Consider the following 21481-nt stretch of genomic DNA (forward strand, 5'->3'; position numbering starts at 1 on the left):
TGGGTTGAAATCTGAATCCAAAATTATTTTTAGATTTAGCGAAAGTACTTATTTTTGAGACTAGGATTTGTTTGTTACTCATGGTAGTTAATACTGGTGCGAAAGGGCACATTAAAAACTCTTGAGGATACGATTATTGAAATCAAACAGTATTGCTGCAAATTTATGAAATTACCTTACCTATGCATTGTTCGGAGGGTGCATTAGTAATGAGTGTGGAAGTAATTTTATGTCAGAAAATCTAGTTACTTCCACAGGGAAGAAAGTGGGATTGGTTGGGGAAGTTGAGGAGGGAGTGGCAAATCACAGACTTCTGGTTGAGAGAGAGCCACCTGTTGTGAGGATGAGGGGGAAGAAAATGAAATCAGACTAAGTGACTTGCCCCTCCTTCCTGGATACTGCAGGTTGGTATTAGCTAGCTGTTCTGTCTCCTTGTAATTTTAGGCATGCCATTTACTCATTAAATTGTGGTATGCTTTTATTGGTGTGCACACATATTAGACTGTCCTGTATACATTTCCTTCCAAAAACGAAATTTAAAGAATTGGGACAGAAGCAATTTCTTTGGGAAGATGATTTGTCAGCAAAGCTGATACCTTAATTGTAGACACATGTGGTCTTACCTCCTCCATCCCCCCTCTCCCCACTGAAAAAGGGGCAATCCAGAGAAACTTGAGAATAACGAGGGTCCTGCACTATGATAAACTTACAATGTGTTGCCCATGACGTAACCACTCTGTTATTCGGCATTCGTATTTTGCAGTTATCACTCATTTTGAAACATCTCTATGTTGATGTAATAGGGACTGAAATCTAACAATAAGATAAAGGGATTTTGTCATATATTTATTCATTTTAATACTTTAATATACACATTATAAATTACATAATCAGATACAGGTTAATAACACTTCAGTTTATTCACACAACTGGTTCTCAGCTACTCAGAACCACAGTCAGCAACATTCACTTGTCTCCCTCTTCATTCAATATAATTTTACTCAGCTTTTTCTGTGCTCTGTAAAGAAATATTGTTGATATTTCTTACTGAAAGCAAAACTTCATTATACATCACCATTGGTGCTCCTCTATCTGCTTCTCTGCTTTCAGAAGTTGTTATCAGATCTAAGTAATTTTCAGCTGCTATTACTCATAGCATCAACAATATATTTTGAAGCAATTTATGATAAGCTGTTTTTTGTTTTTTTTTAAATTTTTTTTACTGCATACCCATTTTTCAATATTTTTGTCTTGCAATATGTAAGAATATGATGTCTTATATTTATGATATGTGACACAGAGCAAATGCAAATACATTCCAGCATTGTTTGTTGCAAAATAAACTCTTTCACCCATACAAAATCGAGTACGTCCTATCTCCTTTATTAGAACACATCGGATATTAAAGTTGATAAATATCAGGAGCATGTGTAGTACATAATGCACTATTAATGTGAGATATATTGACTGGAGTATTTCTCTGCATTATTTTATTGTGATAGATCTGCTGTTTTATTTGAGTGAAACTATAAATGAACCCATTTTCTAAATGTTTTAAGGTCCTTGTACTATAAGAAATAAACAAACAAATTTTTGATTATGTGGACAAGTTGTTTGTGAGGAACCATTGAAATTAAAGGTGTGGATGTATCCAAAATGGGAATACATTTTTATTTTCATTGCAGCACTATTGCTTCAATATTAACGAGTGGTACCCGTCTTTTTTGTAGAGTCGGTCAGGTATAGCAAAAACTATGTTGTTTTCTTCTCTAACAGTTGATTAAAGCTGCACTCTCAATTCTGACGTCTGAATATTTGATATGCAAGACAGTATCATATATAAAGGAGAATGACATCACATACACTCTACAATAAAATAGCTGATATCACAGTTGGTATTTACACACTGAACCCCAATAGATACTTGAAATAGTCAGTATCCAGCAAGATTTATAACTGTATGCTTTTAATTATCAGTACAATGTGGGAAGAGTTTCCTTTGTGTTCCCTTTGGCACACAGTTGCCATGCTCATGTATAATTAAGAAAAAGGGAGGGAAAAAAACAACAGTTGGACATGTTTAATTCATCTGCCCACTGCATATGAACTAAAGGAGGTTGACACAGATGTTAATTATTCACATTTATGTTTTACATGAATTGAGGACCAATTCACTTTTTCTACTTTAACTTAGATTAATGTCTGATGACGCGAGTGTACCATCAGTAAAAAAATTATTCATTTCTGAAAAATGTGATTTATCTCATCTGAAAAATATACTGTTTAAGGGCTTCTCAGTATGGTCATTCATTCTTGTGGGTTGTCATTAATTGAGACCTGCCCCAAAAGAAATTGTGATGAGTATTAATTAACCTAAGGCTGACACATTATAAAGGAAAAATGGTGTTTTCTAGTAACATTCCAGTAAAGATATTTTATCCAGCAATTTTATAACAGAAGCAGAAGCAAATAATTAATTAAAAGAAATTGTCTCTATTTCATAGTTGTGTTCGTTGTTATAAATACACCCAAAAGATACAACTTTTAATGTATTTTGCCTGATGTACCTTCATGAGAATGTGTGCTAAGGGTTCCATAGGAAATTCTTACTACAGCATAGTTGTCAATGTTTTTTTAGGCAGCCTTCTACATTTTTAATAGAAAATTACCTGCTTAGTTAGATATATTTAATCTCATGGTGTTTACATTTTGCACATAGTTATTTAAACATTCAGGGACTTAACAGATTTGGTGAAAATTCCATTCTTGTAACAGTACTGACATTTAATACTTATACCTTGGTCCACTCATGTATCGGATATGCCTCATTTTTGTTTTGTTTGTCAACGAATAATTTTGTTCAATACGAAGACTCTGAGGCATCTGGAAAAAGATTTAAGAATATTGTTTCCGATATACAACAATTTTGCATCATATTCCACTTGATTGTCTTGGGAACATTTGAAATTAAAACAGATGACATACTCTGATCTTTAACTTCATACAGGTGTTACTGTTACTGTATCAATATCTCCTATGGACTTTACTCTACGGTGATGGTGGCGCTTTTTCAATGTGCCAGATGATGCTATTGCTGGTCTCTGTGGTGAAGCACTGTTATTGGCATCTGTCTGCTGTGGTGATGGCACTCTGCAGTTGAAACTGATAACTGAGGAGCTGTTCTCTGATGAGGATGATGGTGATGCTATCCCATTACTATTGCCTGTAAAGTCACGACTGTCTCTTTTGCTGCTGTTGTCCTGACGCATCTTCAGTCCCAAAGCACGACTTAAAGACCCCTGTGTTAGGAAGATAAAAGTTTTAAATTGTGAAAATTTACCTTTAAGCGAAGTGAGAGGACATTAATCATTACTAAAATACATTAAGCAAATTCTTAATTAAGATCATTAACAAATGGCAAGGAAAAAGCCTTCAATATTTTGAGCTCAATAATCGAACTATATTTGCTCCTAAAATAAGTATGTCATATTTCTGGAGTGGAATATCCATGATCTCAGACTCTAAGAATGAGAATGTTTTCTCTTCTTTGCTGCATTTGTGCCTGTTACTCTACATGAAACAACCTTATGCATAAATTTTCATACCTGCGAGCTCCTCCATGATGAAAACTATGAAGAAAATTGCAGGAAGAGGTTTAAAAGGCTGCTCTAATTTTTCTGTTTTTAAAATGTTGATTAAACTCATAAATATAATTTTTCATTGTACATTATGATCACTAACATTAAACAATGAACTACTGCAGTTAAAGAAAAAGTGTAGTTATAATATAAAGTAAAATTTTACAGTTTTTTTAAAACAGTGTATGTGTATTATGGGAAAAAATGATGTTTGATTCTTCATGACTTCATAACAAGTGTGTGACACCATTTGTCCTGGAACTTCCACAGTTTTTAAGACTGTGACAAAAAATAGAGCTGTTGAAGGGACAATTCTAGATTTATGTCTACATTTATAATCCACAAACAACATTGTGGTGTGTGGTAGTGGGTACTTTGTGTACTACTGTCACCCCCCCCCCCCCCCCTGTCCCCTCCACCTCCCACCCCCTTTCTTCTTTCAGTTGTGAATGGAGTGGGGAAGAATGTCTTTCATAGGCCTCTGTATGATCCTGAAAACTTTAATTTTACCTTCTTGGTCTTTTTGAGGGCGGAAGCAATATGTTGGTTGAGTCTTCTATGAATGTAAGCCTTTGGAATCTTTAACAGTAAATGGCTTCCTGATGCACAATCCACTTCTTTCTGTGTGTATCCATTATATTTTTGTGTTTACTAAACAAACCAGTGAAGAGTCATTAACTTCTAGTAGAGTTGGTGGTGGATAAGTTAACAAAGTGCAGCAGACTAATTCCCACCCTGAGCATAGAGGAACTTTATTTTAAGGGCAGCCATCTTAGTTTCCACTTGACTCTTGAGTAGTGCACTTTGAATATTGATATGACTATCTCCAACCTACATCAAGCTATGGGTGACAGCCTCAAAGCACTGTAGGTCTAGGGAAAGTACTTAAAAGTCTGGTATATCAGGCTGTGAGAAATATCATTAAAATTATTTTAGAAAAGGCTTCATTTGTTGAGTAACAATTACACTAATGTGCTGTTTCTCGTTGCAGGAGAACCACTGCCACTAATGCTGCCCATTTTTCTATTCTTGAATAAGGTCAGAATTTAACTTTAGTGACATAATGTTGGCAACCGCTACTTTTTGTGACTTGTGAAAAGTGTTTATTTGACAGTTGGCAGAATTCTCCCAGAGAAACTCAAATATTAGGGTATTAGATATCTTGTTTTTATCTGTATCCTCTCAAAATACAGTGTTTCACATTAAGAAATCTATGGAGTGTACACGGTGGAATAATTATTACATGTGTACCAGAGGAATTGATATTGCATCTGTTTTGTTTTATTATATAGGAGGGTGAGTCATGCAAGGGGTAACACTTCTTTTATTTCATGAACGGTTCCAGATATCGAAATGAGTTTTTTGGCAAATGATAGTATACTAAGGGGCACATGGTTTTGCTATGTAATAAAGATTCTCACTCTTGTATTGAGCAAGATATTGAAGCAGATATCATTTTTTAAATAGAATGATATACTTTTTGATATATTCTACACTCTTGTTAAACCAGCCATTCCTAGCACATATGGGTGCCGGATTAGCAGAAGTGCCAGATTGTTGAGAGTGTCTAAAATTTAGTATAAACACATAGGGATTGTACTTTATCAAATCAAAAGATACGTTCATTATTACTTAAAACTTAGTCCTTGGGTGTATACATGCATATTAGTATCACTCAATATTCGCTATTAAACATGTCCCAAAGTTTTAATTGTCACCATGATGATACACAATGGTAGTATGCTTTATGACACAACGGCTTTTCAAGCATTTCATAGGTCCTGCCATGTTTTTGATTGTTGCTTAATGTACTCCAGGAAGATGTCTCCAACTTCAGCACAAACAGTTTAAAATATCCTTGTTCTCTTCTCCTATGTCCTCTTCTTTATCAGTTTCATCAGAACTTTCCTGTGAGCTTATGATTACCTCTTTTCTGCTGAAGTTTGGTCATAGATAATTGCTCGTGCAACCTTGTTGCCAGCAACAGTGGTTTTCTGTGAAGAACCTCAGTTCAGTTTATATCTAATTTCGAGTTTCTGCTTGAGGTCTAGCAAAATGTGTTTCCCTTTAGAAACCATGATAATGATCAGCAATGAAAGCCACAATTTCAAGGTGTACCTGAATGTTGAACATTATAATTAACTAACAACATTGCTGCAGATGAAATTTCATTATTGTAGACATCATTTCAGGTTGAACAACTAGAAGCTGGAAGTGTGCTGGATTACTGAGAGGCTGGACTACTGAGGGCCGTATTAGCGAGAGTTTAGTGTACTTTTTTCAGTAGCATCCAAAATGCTTCAGATGACAAGTACAGTGGTCTATGCTTGTTAACTTTGAGGTAGCAACTGTTCAAAAAGGAATGTGAGAAATATCCTAAAATTGAGAGGCAATCGGCTGTTGCATGTAAATGCTCTCTTGCAGGGCTACTTCATTATATCAAGCCTTTCAACTGTTTATGAGGGTCTTTCAATAAGTAATGCCCCACATTTTTTTCTCAGAACATATTTATTGTTCAGAGTCAGAATTTGGTGACAACATACATCAACATGTCTTGGTCATGTCCTACTTTTCTACATATTCCCCATCTTGTTCTATGGCCATATGCCAATGTTGTGAAGAGCATGTATTCCCTGCTGGTAAAAGCTCTTGTCCTGTAGACGTAGCCATGTTTTCCTGGCATGACTGACACTCTTGGTATCTTCAAAGTATGTTCTCTGTAGAAAATCGTTAAAGTGTCCCAAAGAGATGGAAGTCCTAGGGTGCCAGGTCTGGACTGTAGGGTGGATGAGGCAATGATGTCCAACCCAATTTGGCCATGTGTTCCCTGTTCCTCAGACTTGTGTGTGGATGTGTATTATCATGTTGGAGCAAGATATCTGCAGGATTCTTGCCTGATCAAATAAGTCGGAAATGGTTCTTGAGTTTATTCAGAGTCTTCACGTATGCCTCTGAACTGGGGTTGACCCTCTTGGCATCACATTTATCAGAATCCCAGAAGACTGTCACTATGACTTTTATGACAGAGGGGGATGACTTGAATTTCTTCTTTTGTGGTGAATGAGGATGATGCCACACCATTTTTGTTTTCAGCACAAAGTGGTGCACCCAGCTTTCATCCCCCGTAATGATCCATGACAGAAAGGCCTCTCCATTGGTCTCAAAATGCTCCAACAATTCGGATGAAATGGCCATTCTTTGAATCTTGTTGTCTGCTGTGAGCATTCGTGGAACCCATCCAGGGCACCTCTTTGAATATCCCAGAGTCTTAATTGTTGCAGACTCACTTTCAATGCTGACCGACAACTGTAGAGCCCATTGTTAAGTTGTGATGCACTGGTCGGCATGAACAATGGCATCCACATGATTCAACACGTCTGGAGCAGTGGCTGTGACAGGACATCCCGAGCATGGCTAGCTATGGAGCTCTGTTTCTGCATTTCCTGAGGCTGTAACTTTCTTTACCCATCACTCAACTATACTCCTATCAACTTCATCATTGCCATACACTGCACACAAACATTTATGGATCTTCACCACAGTTTCTTTTTCTGCACACAAGAATTCAATTAAAGCACGCTGCCTGTAACATGAGTCATATGTAGATGCCATTTTCACACTGTACTACGTACTACGGCTCTGCCATCTGCCAGAATGGTTTGAAACTTTACCGGTGCACAGAACAAACATCAAATGTGAAGTACCAACAAGGATGTTTGTCTATTATATTAATGGTTTTTTAAGAAAATGTGGGGCATTACTTATTGAATGAACCTTGTACTTGTCTGCTCTGCTGAACTAGCAGGAACCATGTTGTTTATTGGCAGGTAATTTCTGCTTCAGCATTCCTCACTTGCAGGCTTGCACACCAATGAGGAGAAGTTAGACATACCACTTTTGTATGGTGAATGTCAAAGAAATAGTATCAAAATGGTACGGCAGTTGAGGAATGTCCATCCTGACAGTCACTGTCTGTTGTGGCAAGCTCCTGCAAGAATTATTGGGCCACTAGTGTGAACAGGTGGCAGCAACGTCAAACACAGGATGAGGATGATGCCTGCAACTGACAGAACACATGAAGACACTATTCTGACTAGGACACTTACCAGTTCAGAATTTGGCATGAGACAAATTGGCAAGGAATGTGGAATCAGCAAGACAAGTGTTGTTCGCATCCTCCAACTACAAAAGTCTATCCAATTCATGTCATTTATCAGGCACTCTGAGGACATAATTTCAAATTTCATGAAGAATTTTGACAGTTTGCTCTGCAACACCTGGGAGATGACACTATGCTTTTCAAACATGTGCTCTTTACTGACAAAGTAGTGTTTACAAATCACAGTAATGTAAATTTACTTAACAAGCACTATTAGGCACCTGGAAATCCACTCTGGCTTCATCAGGTACAACTTCATGCTAGTTGACCATAAATGTACTGTGCAGCATCATAGAAAATTCCATTGTGGGACCTTACATCATAGGGATGTAAAATGGAAATTCATAGGCACACTTTCATACGAAGAATCTACCTGTTCTTCTAGAAGAGATACGACTGAATAAGCAATTGCGTATGTGGTCCAACAAGATGGCTGCCCAGCTCAGTGTTCCTGTGTCAAAACACAAATACTGAATGAAAAGTGTCTGACTACTGGGTAGGATGGTATGTTGCAATACAGTGGCTGAATGCATTTTTTGTGAGCCTGTTTACTACCACTTATGACTGTTTGAATCTCCTCTACAGCGTGAAATCTTTTGCATTTTAGCTTGAGTTTCATTATTGGACATAAGGAACAACTGTCATTTTGTTTTTGCCAGAAACTCCTGGGTGATCAATGCAGTTTGTAATCTTGCATTGTCATGATGGAGGAACCAATTGCCTGTCCCACTTTCATTAAACGAAATTCTCTGCTGCACCCCACAAGACAGCACCATGACATAGCATACATCCCAGACCTTCTGCCTACGATCTTTCAGCACTGTATTCTGAAGAGCAGCAACATTTTCAGAATTAATACTGGTTGACAGCTGTTCTGAATAAGGATCATCATCAGATGATTCTCTATTATCCTGGAAATGTTCAAAACAGCTGTAAGATTGGTTGTAACCTAAGGTATCCTCACCAAATGCTTGCTTTCAACATGTCATGTTTGCCTAGTGGTTTTTCTGAGTCTGAAACAAAAGCTTATGCATAGACATTGTTCCCAAACACCCACCATATCAGTGTTGCAAGACACACAGCACACAAGAATGAGGAAATGTGTGTAAAAATTAAACACAACCACCTAGCTCAAAGTCGCTTGGGCTAACCCTCAAAGGTTGTGTGCAGTAGCACCTTGCGGCATTTCATTGTACTACCTAGACTTCTCTAGCTACAAATGAGTTCCAGAAACTTCTGGGTAGCACCTTGTGAAATGTGTGTTATGGCATGTGTGACTCTCCCTTTATAAATAATCTGCCATCACATATCTAAGAAGCTGAGATAGTTCTCTTTGGCTAATTATAAAATTATTATAATCAAGCCTATTGGAGAAACTTCAACACTTGAGAATGTGCAGCAAATTTTCTTGAACATTATTATCTGGTTCTATGTTAATGGACTGTCACTGAGCTTAGGTAAATACACAAACAAACAATTCTGATAAACTCACAGCCTGACCACACTATTAGAAACAATGAAATGAAGTAGAGAATGCTAAATTGTTGCATGTTGGTAAGAACCTGAAATGGAAATCACACCTAATAGATCTTTTTAAACATAAAGATTCTTCAACTTTTGCATCATGAATAATAATAGTCTTCGGAGATGGAAGTGTAAAAAAGAGTATTCCATTTGTAGAGTAACTGATATATTAAACATCATAATGGGAGATTACAATTAGAGTCCAATTAACATGCAAATAACTAACCAATATCATCACAGTTTTCATCTGGCTTGACGCTGTGCTCTTTTTTGTTAATGCTTATGCTCCACTTTTTGTCTCTACATATCAGTTGCATCCAATATACTGTGTACTATATATCCAGTTTTTATCATTCTTATCATTTATCTCTCTCTGCTGTTTCCTCCACTACCAGATTAACCACTACAGGATTTTACCATGCCAGCCTGATAGATTTATTTTATAGATTTTGTTCATTACCTATTTCATCCAACACATCTTCATTTTACATGTCATCTCTCCACATCATTTTTAATTTCTTTCAAAAACTTTCAATTTTTGGAACTGTAGACAAAGCAAAACTGTTTGCTCAAGCAGAACTCAAACTTGAAATCTTGCCTTTTGTGGGCAAGCCTCTTAATGACTGAGCTATTCAGGCATGACTCATATACAGTCTCAGTTCTATCATACATGTCTTCTACTTTCTAACACATAAGCTGTTCTGGATTTCTTGATGATGTAGCTCTCCTGGAAGGAAGGACACCATGGAGAAGTGGCTTAATCATAGACTAGGCCAATAGTTTTCAAACTTTATGGGTTCACAGCTCCCTTGACCTAAAAGTAAACATCCATGGCTCCCTGTGCACATGACATCTGACTCAAAATTGTGGGGTAAATAAATTTAAATTTTTTTTAAAAATGAAGAAGAGTAGTTATTTCATTATTAATTGTTGACATAATATATTTTATTCAACTTTTAATGTTGTTGCGTCTTACTCTTGCAATGAAATCAATGAGAAGGATGAGCCTGCTTCTCCATCATCATTTCTATCATTTCTCAGTCTTGGCAAAAGATTGGAAATTGTGATTCGCATCTCTTTCCCCACATTCATTTGTTATCTATATTTCATGTTGATGACTGTCTTTGCTGAAAACCCTACCTCACATAAGTAGGATATTACATAAAGTATCAGCATTTGTAGGGCTTTGTCACCTGCTTTCAGGTAATCCTGCTTCACAAAGCTCCAAAATTCAAGCAGTTATGAGGAAACAAACTTTGATTTCAATGTGGAGTCTGAAAAAAGATCAATAAATTGCTCTTGATCTTCTTAATGGAATCTGAGTATTGAAAGGGTCTTTTGTCCAGTTGTGTTGATCAGCTTGTTCTGGAAAGTATTTTAGAAAGTAATCACAGAGCTCAGTTGAATGATCTACAGACACAGACTCCACTTCTTTACTCAGCTGAAAGTTTTTTTGACAATTGCAGAGTTTTTAATAAATATCATAAAGATATGGCAGTTTCAAAACATTGTCACTGTCTACAGACTTCTGCGAACTCAAAATGTTTCTCTTGAACAAGGTACGAGTGTAGTTAATTCCTTAGTTCATACACGCTTTTCAAGACTTTCTCATCTGGAAGCCAGCAACATTGTATTGTAGTAAATTACAGAAATGTGTTCAGTCACCATATCAATGCATATTTGTTGAAAACATCTTGACTGAAGTGGCAGACTTTTAATGAAATTTATCACATTGTCCACTGATTCAAGGATAGGGCTCAACATTTTGGTGACAGTGCTTCTCAATAAATAAAATAGTGTGTCGAAGTAGCATGAGGAGCCTCTTTAAGGATCAAAGCTTGCAGTCTGGAATAAAAGCTAGCGATACTGTGATCTCCATCTGCACACACACTTGTACCATTTTCCCAATTAACGTTGTTTTCTTCCATAAAAGAGTGTAGTATTTCAAAAAGATCTGTTACTTTTGTTCCAAGAGTTACTTTCCTGCAGAAAAGATCTTAAAGAAATTTGTTGTCATGTATAAACCACACATAATAGATCAGATGTGCAGCAATGTGGTTGTCTGGAGCTTCATCCAATTGGGTAGCAAAATCACCACTACCTTTGAGTTTTTCAACCAATTGATAACTGATGTCATCAGGCATATCGACTATTCAGCAGCTAACAGTGTTGTCTGCCAAAGGTCCTACTGACCAGTTACTTGGCAGATGACTCACGTATCATAATAAATATCATGTCCAGAGCAGCTGGTAAAGTAAGCTGTGAGGTGTCTTGTTTTTAGCTACAGGAAGGCAACTTTGTAAGATGCAGGAGAAGCCTTTGTAGGAATCATAACTTGTTTAGTGAAAGTTTTTGTTGTCGTATCATTTCTTATAACTTGTGGGAAAAGAATTCTTATGGTTTGTTTACTAAACTACCATGATTTGTATCCAAATGTTATTTCATTTTATTATGAAGCATGCTTTCAGTAGCTAGGACTTTGAAACAAATGGCACACTGTAGTTGTTCTTCATTTCCAACAGTAGTACACAGAAACTGAAATTCAAGAAACTGTTGTCATGCTTCTGGCATTTTTGTCTATTTATATCTTTAGAACTGCATGATACATGTGAAATACTGCATTTTGCAATTACACTTAAAAATTTTACAATTCTGACAGAAAAACATAAATCACAAAAGACAAGATAATAATTAAAAAGATCTGCATTCAACAAAACTAATCACCTGACAAATAATTACTGAATAAAAATAAATGCATCACATAGAACAATTTGGCTACCATCTATAATGCTGTCATAGTAACAACACTTACTTGCCAGTCCTCTAGATATTTATTGTTAGCACAGATGTTGTTCCTTTATCCAGAAAAACATGTAAACAAAACTATTATTTTCACAAAACAAGTGTGACGCCCTTACTGTAATGCTGTGACACTCCTGGGACCCATGATGTCCAATTTGAAAAACTCCTGGTCTAGACTTTATTTCTAGAATGTATCTTTCACTTTGCAGAGTATCCACTGATATGGAAAACCGTGCCACACTAGGCACTAATTAAGGACCTGGGCCAAAGTCACATTCTAGCTCACAGTTTTAATCTGTCAGATTGTTTCATAACCACACACACTTTGCTGCAGAAAGAAAGAGTCACAGAGAAAGAAGCCATTCACTATGGCATTGTTGTATTACACTTTCTCAGACTTCTTGCCATGTCAGTTCAGGGTAAAACCTCAAGCTTTTGATGATTTCCACTATCATCTCCGTCAGGAGCAACTGACTGTCAAAATTGTTACTGTGGTGGCCTCATATAGCCCAAGAAGGCTTCTTCTGATTGGTGGGGCATTATGTCTTGCTGTCACAGATGATGCCAACATTTGCATTGCTGGCATCACCACTCCCTCCAGAACGTAAACATTGCAATGAATATCAATGGCTCTCCTCTGCATCAAGAGCTCAAGTCTATGCACTGATAAGATTATATCCATCATCACGGTTGAAGGTTTTCCCACACATTCTTATTTTTACAAGCTCTTTAATTATAGAGGCCCAGTAAGTGGGAGCCTGGGACAAACCTTTTGTTTTGTCAAACAGTTTTTTATGTTAGTTTGTGAGGCTGTGCCAAGCAACTGTAGATTTCTCCAGTTCTCAATTTTTAATATGCACTGATGTTCTGCACAAGCTAGGTACTAAAATGGGATCCATCTCTGTCATATAGCAGAAAAAAATGGTGGAGCTCCTGAAGAATTCTGGTCTATCAGAGGATGCATTAAAAATTCTAGAGCACTATCTCCTAGACCTCCCAGGCTGTACAGTTTACCTTAAGTCTATAAGGAAGATATTCAGTTGAGGCCAATTGTTAGCGCCATTGGTTGTCCTACCTACAGGGTGGCCAATATTTAAGTAAGCTGATGGCTTTGATAGTTGGTTGCAGTGAACATCACATCAAAAACTCCAAGATGTTCATTGAGAAAATTAAACAGATTATAGTTGGCCCAAATGATATTTTATTCAGCCTGAATGTGACCTCACTATTTACAAAAATTCCTGTGGAGGGCACATTGAAACTGTTGACAGAGCACTTTCCTCCTGAAATAATAAAGTTGTTCTGATGTGATGATGACTGCCTACTTCTTGTACAGTGGTAAATTTTATGAAATGATGGATGGAATGGCTATGGGTTCTCTGTTGTCTCCAGCAATGGCCAGCTTTTTTATGGACCATTTTGAGGAACATGCATTAAATTCAGCTCCCTTTCATCCATCTTCATTCTATTATTATGTGTAAGACACATTTATGATCTGGCCACATGGTGTTAAAGGGCTTGAGCACTTCCAGAAACATATGAGCAGCATCACCAAAACATCTAGTTCACTGTCAAGACAGAGAAAGAGGGAAGGGTGCCATTTTCAGATGTTCTGGAAGATGACACATACAGATTGGTATCTTAATGTCCAGAGTTTTCACCATCCAGTCCAGAAGGGAGCAACTTTAAATACACTGGTACACAGAAAAAAACTGTTTCTGATGAAGACCACTTGGATTCCAAAATTAATCATCTGAAATATATGTTCGGAAAGAGTGGCTGTGTGTCACATGATATCAAGTTACTATTTTCTGACTGCCTAAGAAGGTAAAGGAGTTTCTGTGTCCTGTTAAGGACAGTCTCGGCCTCAGATTCCTGAGATTTACATCCCATGTGAGTGTAGAAGCAATTACATTGGTCAGTTCATTTCTGACCACTGTGTAGAATATGAGCGGCATATTAAAAATCAAGAACATGAGAAATCTTGCAGTTGCTGAGCACAGTATCACAAGCAAACATAAAATACTGTTTGATAAAACAAAAGTTTTGTCTCAGGTGCCCACATACTGTGACTCAGAATGTATGAGAAAATCTTCAACTGTGATGTCAGATAAAATCTTAGCAGTGCATGGGAGTAAGCTCTCAATGCAGAGAAGAGCCATAGATACTCATCACAAAGTTTTCGCTGCGGCAGGAGAGGTGGCACCACCAGTGCAGATGATACTGACACCATCAGCGACAGCATGACATACCGTAACTACCAACCAATGAGAAGCCGTGTTTGGGCTATATAGGGTGAGTCACAAGGTTTTCCCCAGTTGCTGGAGGTTATTCCTTAGGTTATTTGGAACAAAAAATGTAGATACATTAATGTGATCAGCTCCATAATTAAGGAACTACAACAGAGTTCCAAAACATGACACAGTGTATGGAGCACTGCTCTTGTGTTCACAGGACTCACAATCAGTCTTAGGTAGACAAGTGCAACGAGTGGTACGTTTGCACAACATCCACATTGTTGATACTGCAGTTACTGTTTAATGTTACTGTCTCCTGTGTACAATACACTTTGCGATGCCATACAAGTTTTCATCGGAAGAGTATGGAGAGATGGTGTATATTTTCGGCTTCTGTTATGGTAATGCAAAAGTTGCTGTTGCCGAATATCACACTTGGTATCCTGATCATAGGATTCCCAGTGCCAAAACATTTAGTGGAACATATTGGACGTTGCTAGAATCTGGTACTCTTTCCAGGATTTGTATTCACTCTGAAAGACATTGTGACATTCAAGAAAAGGAAAACATTTTTAATTCAGTAGAGCACAGTCCCCATTCAAGTGCAGGACGCCTAGCTACCCGATTGAACGTTACACGATGTAAGGTATGTAGGATTCTTCTTGAGAATGGACTGTATCCTTTTCATGTGCAGAAGGTTCACCATTTAGAGCCACATGATTGTGCCAACTGTTTGCATTTTTGTAACTGGTTAAATGTAAATCGGCAACTCTATTGCTTCATAATGTTCAGTGAGGAGGCAACCTTCACAAGAGATGGCATTGACAACATGCATAACATGTATGTCTGGGCAGACAAAAATTCCTATGCCATGGTAGTATCTCAATTTCAAAGCAAATTCAGTGTCAATGTCTGGTGTGATGTTGTGTGTGACCAGTTACTGGGGCCATTTATTCTTCTGGGAAATTTAAATGGTCAGATGTATAGTAACTTTTTACGAGAAGACCTACTGTATCTTCTTGAAGATGTTCCTCTGGAATCATGATGCTACATGTACATCCAACTTGATAGGGCACCTGCACACTTCCACCATGTGGTAACAGCTTATCTTACTCTGCAATTCCCACTTCGATGGATAGGTCTTGGGGGCCTATCAACTGGCCTACCAGATCCCCTGATTTAACACCCCTAGATAGCTGCATCTTGGGGTGTATGAAAGACAGTGTATGAAGTTAAGGTGGAAACACGAGAAGAATTGATACAATGCATTTTCGATGCCGCAATGTCAATAAGGAATGAGCATGTGAAATTACGAAATGCTACTCGTGCGGTTCACTCCCATATGAAACCTCTCCCTTCAAATGCAGGGAGGAAATTTTGAACACTTCCCTTAAATCCACTGAGAATGCAAGAGACTGTTACAAAATTGTTTAAATTAATTATTATGTGCATTTTTGATAGTGAAATCATACAATAAAAGTTTTTTCTGCCATTTTCCTGAGTTTTTTTAGTTACTGTAGCTCCTTAATTATGGATCTGATCCCATTACTTTATTTTCATTTTTTGTTCCAAATAACCTAAGGAATACTCTGCAAAAACTGGGGGAAAACCTCATGACTCACCATGTATAAGGTCACCACAGCAGCAGTTTTTACAGTCAGTTGCTCCTGAAGAAGACAATAGTGGACATCATTGAAAGCTTGAGAGGTATTACCTTGAATTGATACAGCAAGAAGCCCGAGAATGTTTTATACAGCAAGGGTCATGACCAACCACAATTATCAGATTCAGCCCACATGTGAACTACAGAAAACTTTTCAGTGGAATGTACTGTTCATAAATTTTAATCTAGGAGAGAATGACGTACTGTCTTTGGAGACAAAGTGACCGAGTGACTATGTTCTATTATTTTTTATATTTTTTCTTAGTATGAAATTGCAGAATGTCCATGGAATTGTATGTGACTTGAGGAACATGTTTTCTGTAACTACTTGAAAACAATCATAACATCAGAACTTTTCTTCTGTCATTCTTTTCCCTAGCCAACAATCCATGAAGATTTTCTCATATTTATTCTCCTCTCTGCCTGCAATCAAACTGACTGATTGTGTGAATTACACAGAAGAACTCTCTGTCCTAGGAATCTGTAGTGTTCATACTTTACAGCATGATTTAAGGGATCACATATGTGCTAAACCACACAGACTATTTGGATCCTCCCATCCAGCACAGGTTCCCTGAATTCTTTAGATGTGAAGAGAGAATAGTAGGTCAAAATTTGTATTTTAGTTACAGAATGATAGAACTGAGTTAGTGTGAAACAAGGGTAATTTTCCTCTCCAACATGTACTCTCATCCTACCATCCTCTTGGACTTCACTTTTCGTATATAGAACTTGTTAGAATATTATTATTATTATTAACCAATTTATATTCAACTTCATTTACTGTTTCTCATTTTTTCTCTCCTTTTTTTCCCTGTCTGTAACCATTCTGGCACCTGTTATATATTGTTTTGTAAAAGTTTATGGAGTAATAACTACATTACCACCAAACCAGAAAACAGGTGCCGGAACTGTTAGAGATAGGATAATAGGGTACACATTATGTAGTAATAATAAATAATAACACGGTAACATACTCAACATCTCTCATATTTTCTTTCTTTTTTCATCTTATTTCTAGTCCTTAAATGTCACTCCAAATAATTCCTCACTAGATTAAAACTTTTAATTCTGATTGTGGAGGGTATGCCAGAATTTATACAAATGGTTAAGGATCTTAAAGTGAGTACTTTGGGTTACGGAACTAAAGATTGGTGGAAAGGCATCAGGACCAGATATGGCACCTGTGAGATTCTTCAAAGATTACGCAAAAGAAATTGCTCAGCTTCTAGCAGAAGTTCATCTTAGATCAATGGAACAAAGAAAGGTACCTAGTGAGTGGCAAAAAGTGCAGGTCATTTCCATTTTTCAGAAGGACCATAGGCCAGATGCAAGTAATTATAGGTCTATATTATTGACATCAATCTGTTGTAGAATTATGGAACATATCTTTCGGAAAATGAAAATCTCTTCTATAAAAAACAACATAGATTCCACAGAATCAAATTCAGCTCACTCTGTTCCTTCAAGAGATCCATACCATTGTAGAATACAGGGTCAGGTTGCTCCCATGTTCCTTGACCTCAGCAAGGCATTTGACATTGCCATTTAGTGACAAAAAATATGAGCTTACCATGTATCAGAACAGATTTGCAGCTGGAGTAAAGGCTTCCATGCAGACAGACCTCAACATGTCACTTTTAATGAACAAAATGGACAGATACAAATGCAATTTCCAGAGAACTCCATGAAAGTGTGATAACACTGGTACTGTTTATTAAATATTTAAATGTACAAGTAGGATGCATCAGAAGCTCTTTAAGACTGTTCCCAGATGATATGGTTGTCTATTAGGAAGTAGCAACATTGGAAGACAGTATCAATATGCAGAATGACCTGCAGAGGATTGATGAATGATGCAGGCTCTGGCAGTTGACCTTGAATGTAAAAAAAAAAGTATTGTGCATACATAGGAAAAGAAATCCACTACTACACAACTGCACTATTGATGACAGATTGCTGAAAACAGTATCTGCTGTAAATTATGTAGGAATAACTATTCAGAGTGACTCTAAGTAGAATGATCACGTAAAGCAAACAGTGGAAAAGTATATGCCAGGCTGAGATTCATAGGAAGAATCTTAAGAAAATGTAACTCATTCATGAAGGCCCTTGTTCAACTGATTCTTGAACACTATTCATCTGTCTGGAATCCTTAACAGAAAGGAGTGGCATTCTGACCAGAGATACTGGAGTTGGCACTCATGTGTGCATATATATGTATGACTGGTGTGTGTCTCTCTTTTACTGATGGAGGCTGTGGCCAAAAGCTTTATGTAAATGTCTTTTAATTGTACCTGTCTGCAACTTGATGTGTCTTCTTTACAGCAAAGTAGCAATCTGCCTTTTACTACATTGATGGACTGATAGAAGAGGTAGGGAAGGTCCAATGAAGACTGCTGTATTTCATCATGGGATCATTTAGTCAGCACAAGAGCATTGCAGAAATGTTCAGCAGATGTTACAAGAGAGGCATTGTGCATCATGGAGAGGTTTACTATTGAAATTTCAAGAGAGCACTTTCCAAGAAGAGTCAGACAACATATTACCTTCTGCCACATACATATTGCGAAATGATGAGAATAAGAAAATTTGATAAATTAGAGCTAATACAGAGGGTTACTGACAGTCTTCTTCCCATGCATCATTTGTGAGTGGAAAAGGGAAGGGGACACCAATTAGTGGTACCAGAAGTACCCTCCACCACACACCGTTAGGTGGCTTGCAGAATATGACATACATGTCTATGATGTGGCAGTCAGTTAAGATAATCAGTTAGAGACACCTGTCACTTGGGTTTGGAGGCCAACCTCAGTTTGTAATGGTAGCAGACACCTGTCACTTGGGTTTGGAGGCCAACCTCAGTTTGTAATGGTAGCCAGTGGCAGTAGTGAAGACTTCTAGCATCACTTGTGGGGTGCAAGTGTAGCTTGCAGTTTGCGGTATTGTACCCAGAAACCCAGAATTGATTGGGATCCCTTAGTCTGAAGCTGAGTGGGATGAGTCAGCTAGAGGCTCTGTTGATTCTGTTCCAGTCTTGACTACAAATTTCTGAACCTGCATTATGGGATGGAGAACTGTAGGACTCCCCTTGATAGGTCAGGGGTGCATTACACAGAGGCATCAGAGTTCTTACAAAGTACCCTTTTTTTGCGATAGTTTCAGGTTTTCTGATGAAGACTCCCAGCCAGTACACAGAAAGTGGAATCAGATTATATACACAATAAATACATTTTGAATGCCAAAATTGTAACATTAAATTGCTGAAGCAAAATCTCTGAATTTATCGCTGTCCAGGAAAGCTGTCTCACTCAAACTGGAATAGAGACTTGGATGAAACCTAAAGTATAAAGCTCTGAAATATTTAATGAGGCATGGAGTGTGTGTCAAAAAGATAGGTTAGACACCATAGGAAGGAGAGGGTTTATTGCAATTGATAAAAGTATTGGGTCTATTGAGGTTGAAGTTGAGTCTGACTGTGAAGTTATCTGGATCTGAATAATAACTGGCTTAGAACTGTCTTGAGCAGCTAGTCTGACAACCCACATGCAACTGAAATATTTTAGACCTTGTAGCTACTGATCTTATCAGTAATGTAAGTATAGAGCCTGGTATTAGTGACAATGATGTTATCATTGCAATAGTGTTTACCAAAGTTAATGAAAAAGTTAATAAATCCATCAAGAAGGCTGGAAGAGTTTTTATGCTAGGAAAGCATACACAATGAATGGAGTTAATTTGGTTCCAATATGATGATCATAGAGGAATGATGGGCAAAGTTGAAACTGATTATAAATTGCACTCTGGAGAAGTACGTGCCAAGTAAGTGTATGAAGGACAGGAAAGATCCACCTTATTGTAATAACAAAATTGGGAAAATGTTGAGGAAGCAAAGATTGTTGCACTGTTGGTTAAAAAGAGGACACAGGAATGTTGATGAGAGAAAGTTAGTAGAAATTTTTGTGTCCACAAAAACATCACAAAGTGGAAAGCAGGCAACAACTTCAACTGTCATACTGTAGTAAAGATCTTGCTGAGAACTTGAGAAAATTTGGGTCCTACATAACATCACTATGGGGGTCAAAGGCTTCTGTTCAGTGACTTGTTGAGCAGTTAGGCATGGCAAGAGAAGACAGTAAAAGGAATGCTGAAGTTTTAAATTTTATGCTTAAAAAATAATCCACACACAAGAATTGAACAGACATACCATTGTTTGACCATCGCACAGAGATCATAATAATAGGCATCTTTGGAATTCAGAAGCAAATGAAAGAATTGAAAACAAATAAGATGCCAGAGCCAGATGAAATTCCAATTCAGTTTTGCAGAGAATACTCTTCAGCATTGGTCCATTACTTAGCTGGCATTTATTGTGAATCTTTCACTCAGTGCAAAGTCTGAAGTGACTGGAAAAAGCACAGGTGACTCCTGTATATAAGAAGAGATGATTGCTGTATACAAGGAGGGTAACAAAAATGGACTCACAAAATTACAGACCAGTATCCATGACACTAGTCTGCTGTAGAATTTTTAAGCATATTCTAAGTTCAAATATAATAAATTTCCTTGAGACAGGGAAGCTTCTCTCCACAAATCAGTATGGCTTTAGAAAGAATTGCTCATGCGAAACTCAGCTTGCCCTTTTCTCACACAATTCCCTGCAAACTATGGATAAAGGACAACAGGCAGTTTCTTATTCCTTGATTTATGGAAAGAATTTGACACAGTGCAGACTGTTAGCAAAGGTCCAAGCACATGGGATAGGTACCCAGATGGGTGAGTGGCTTGAAGACTTCTTAAGTAATAGAACCCAGTTCATTGTTATGGACAGTGAGTGTTTATCAGAGACAAGGGTATGATCAGGAGTGTCCCGGGGATGTGTAATAGGACTATTCTTATTCTCTACATACATAAACGATCTGAGGGACAGGGTAAGCAGCAATCTGCAACTGTTTGCTGATGATACTATGGTGTTACAGTGCATTAATGCTTGTTCCACACACACACACACACACACACACACACACACACACACACACACACACACACACACACATACATTTTTTTCAGTGCTGGGCCATCAACAAGTGTCAGTTCGTGAAACAATCAACGAAACATCATCAATATGGGCTTTTGGAGCTGAAGGCTCACTCATGTACCCTGGATGACTGCATGACACAAAGCTTTACACCAGACCTGGTACCATCAGCACCGACATTGGACTGTTGAGGACCGGAAACATGTTGCCTGGTCGGATGAGTCTCGTTTCAAATTGTATCGAGCTGATGGCTGTGTATGGGTATGGGGACAACCTCATGAATCCATGGACCCTGCATGTCAGCAGGGGACAGTTCAAGCTGGTGGAGGCTCTGTAATGGTGTGTGTGTGTGTGTGTGTGTGGGGGGGGGGGGGGGTGCAATTGGAGTAGTATGGGACCTCTGATGTTCTGATGTGTCTA

The 21481-nt window shown here is 37.7% G+C and overlaps 1 protein-coding gene across 1 annotated transcript in view; it reads right to left on the reverse strand.

The window, feature by feature from the left end:
• Window positions 1-1648: 1648 nt before the first annotated feature.
• Window positions 1649-21481, reverse strand: part of LOC126474337 (kazrin) — an 857979-nt gene continuing 838146 nt past the window's right edge. The window contains exon 21 of the mRNA XM_050101804.1: window positions 1649-3299. Within this exon, the coding sequence (XP_049957761.1) occupies window positions 3000-3299 (300 nt within the window). The 3' untranslated portion in view covers window positions 1649-2999. The remainder of the gene's footprint in view (window positions 3300-21481) is intronic.

Source organism: Schistocerca serialis, chromosome 4 (assembly GCF_023864345.2).
Source record: "Schistocerca serialis cubense isolate TAMUIC-IGC-003099 chromosome 4, iqSchSeri2.2, whole genome shotgun sequence".
NCBI classification, from domain to species: Eukaryota; Metazoa; Arthropoda; class Insecta; order Orthoptera; family Acrididae; genus Schistocerca; species Schistocerca serialis.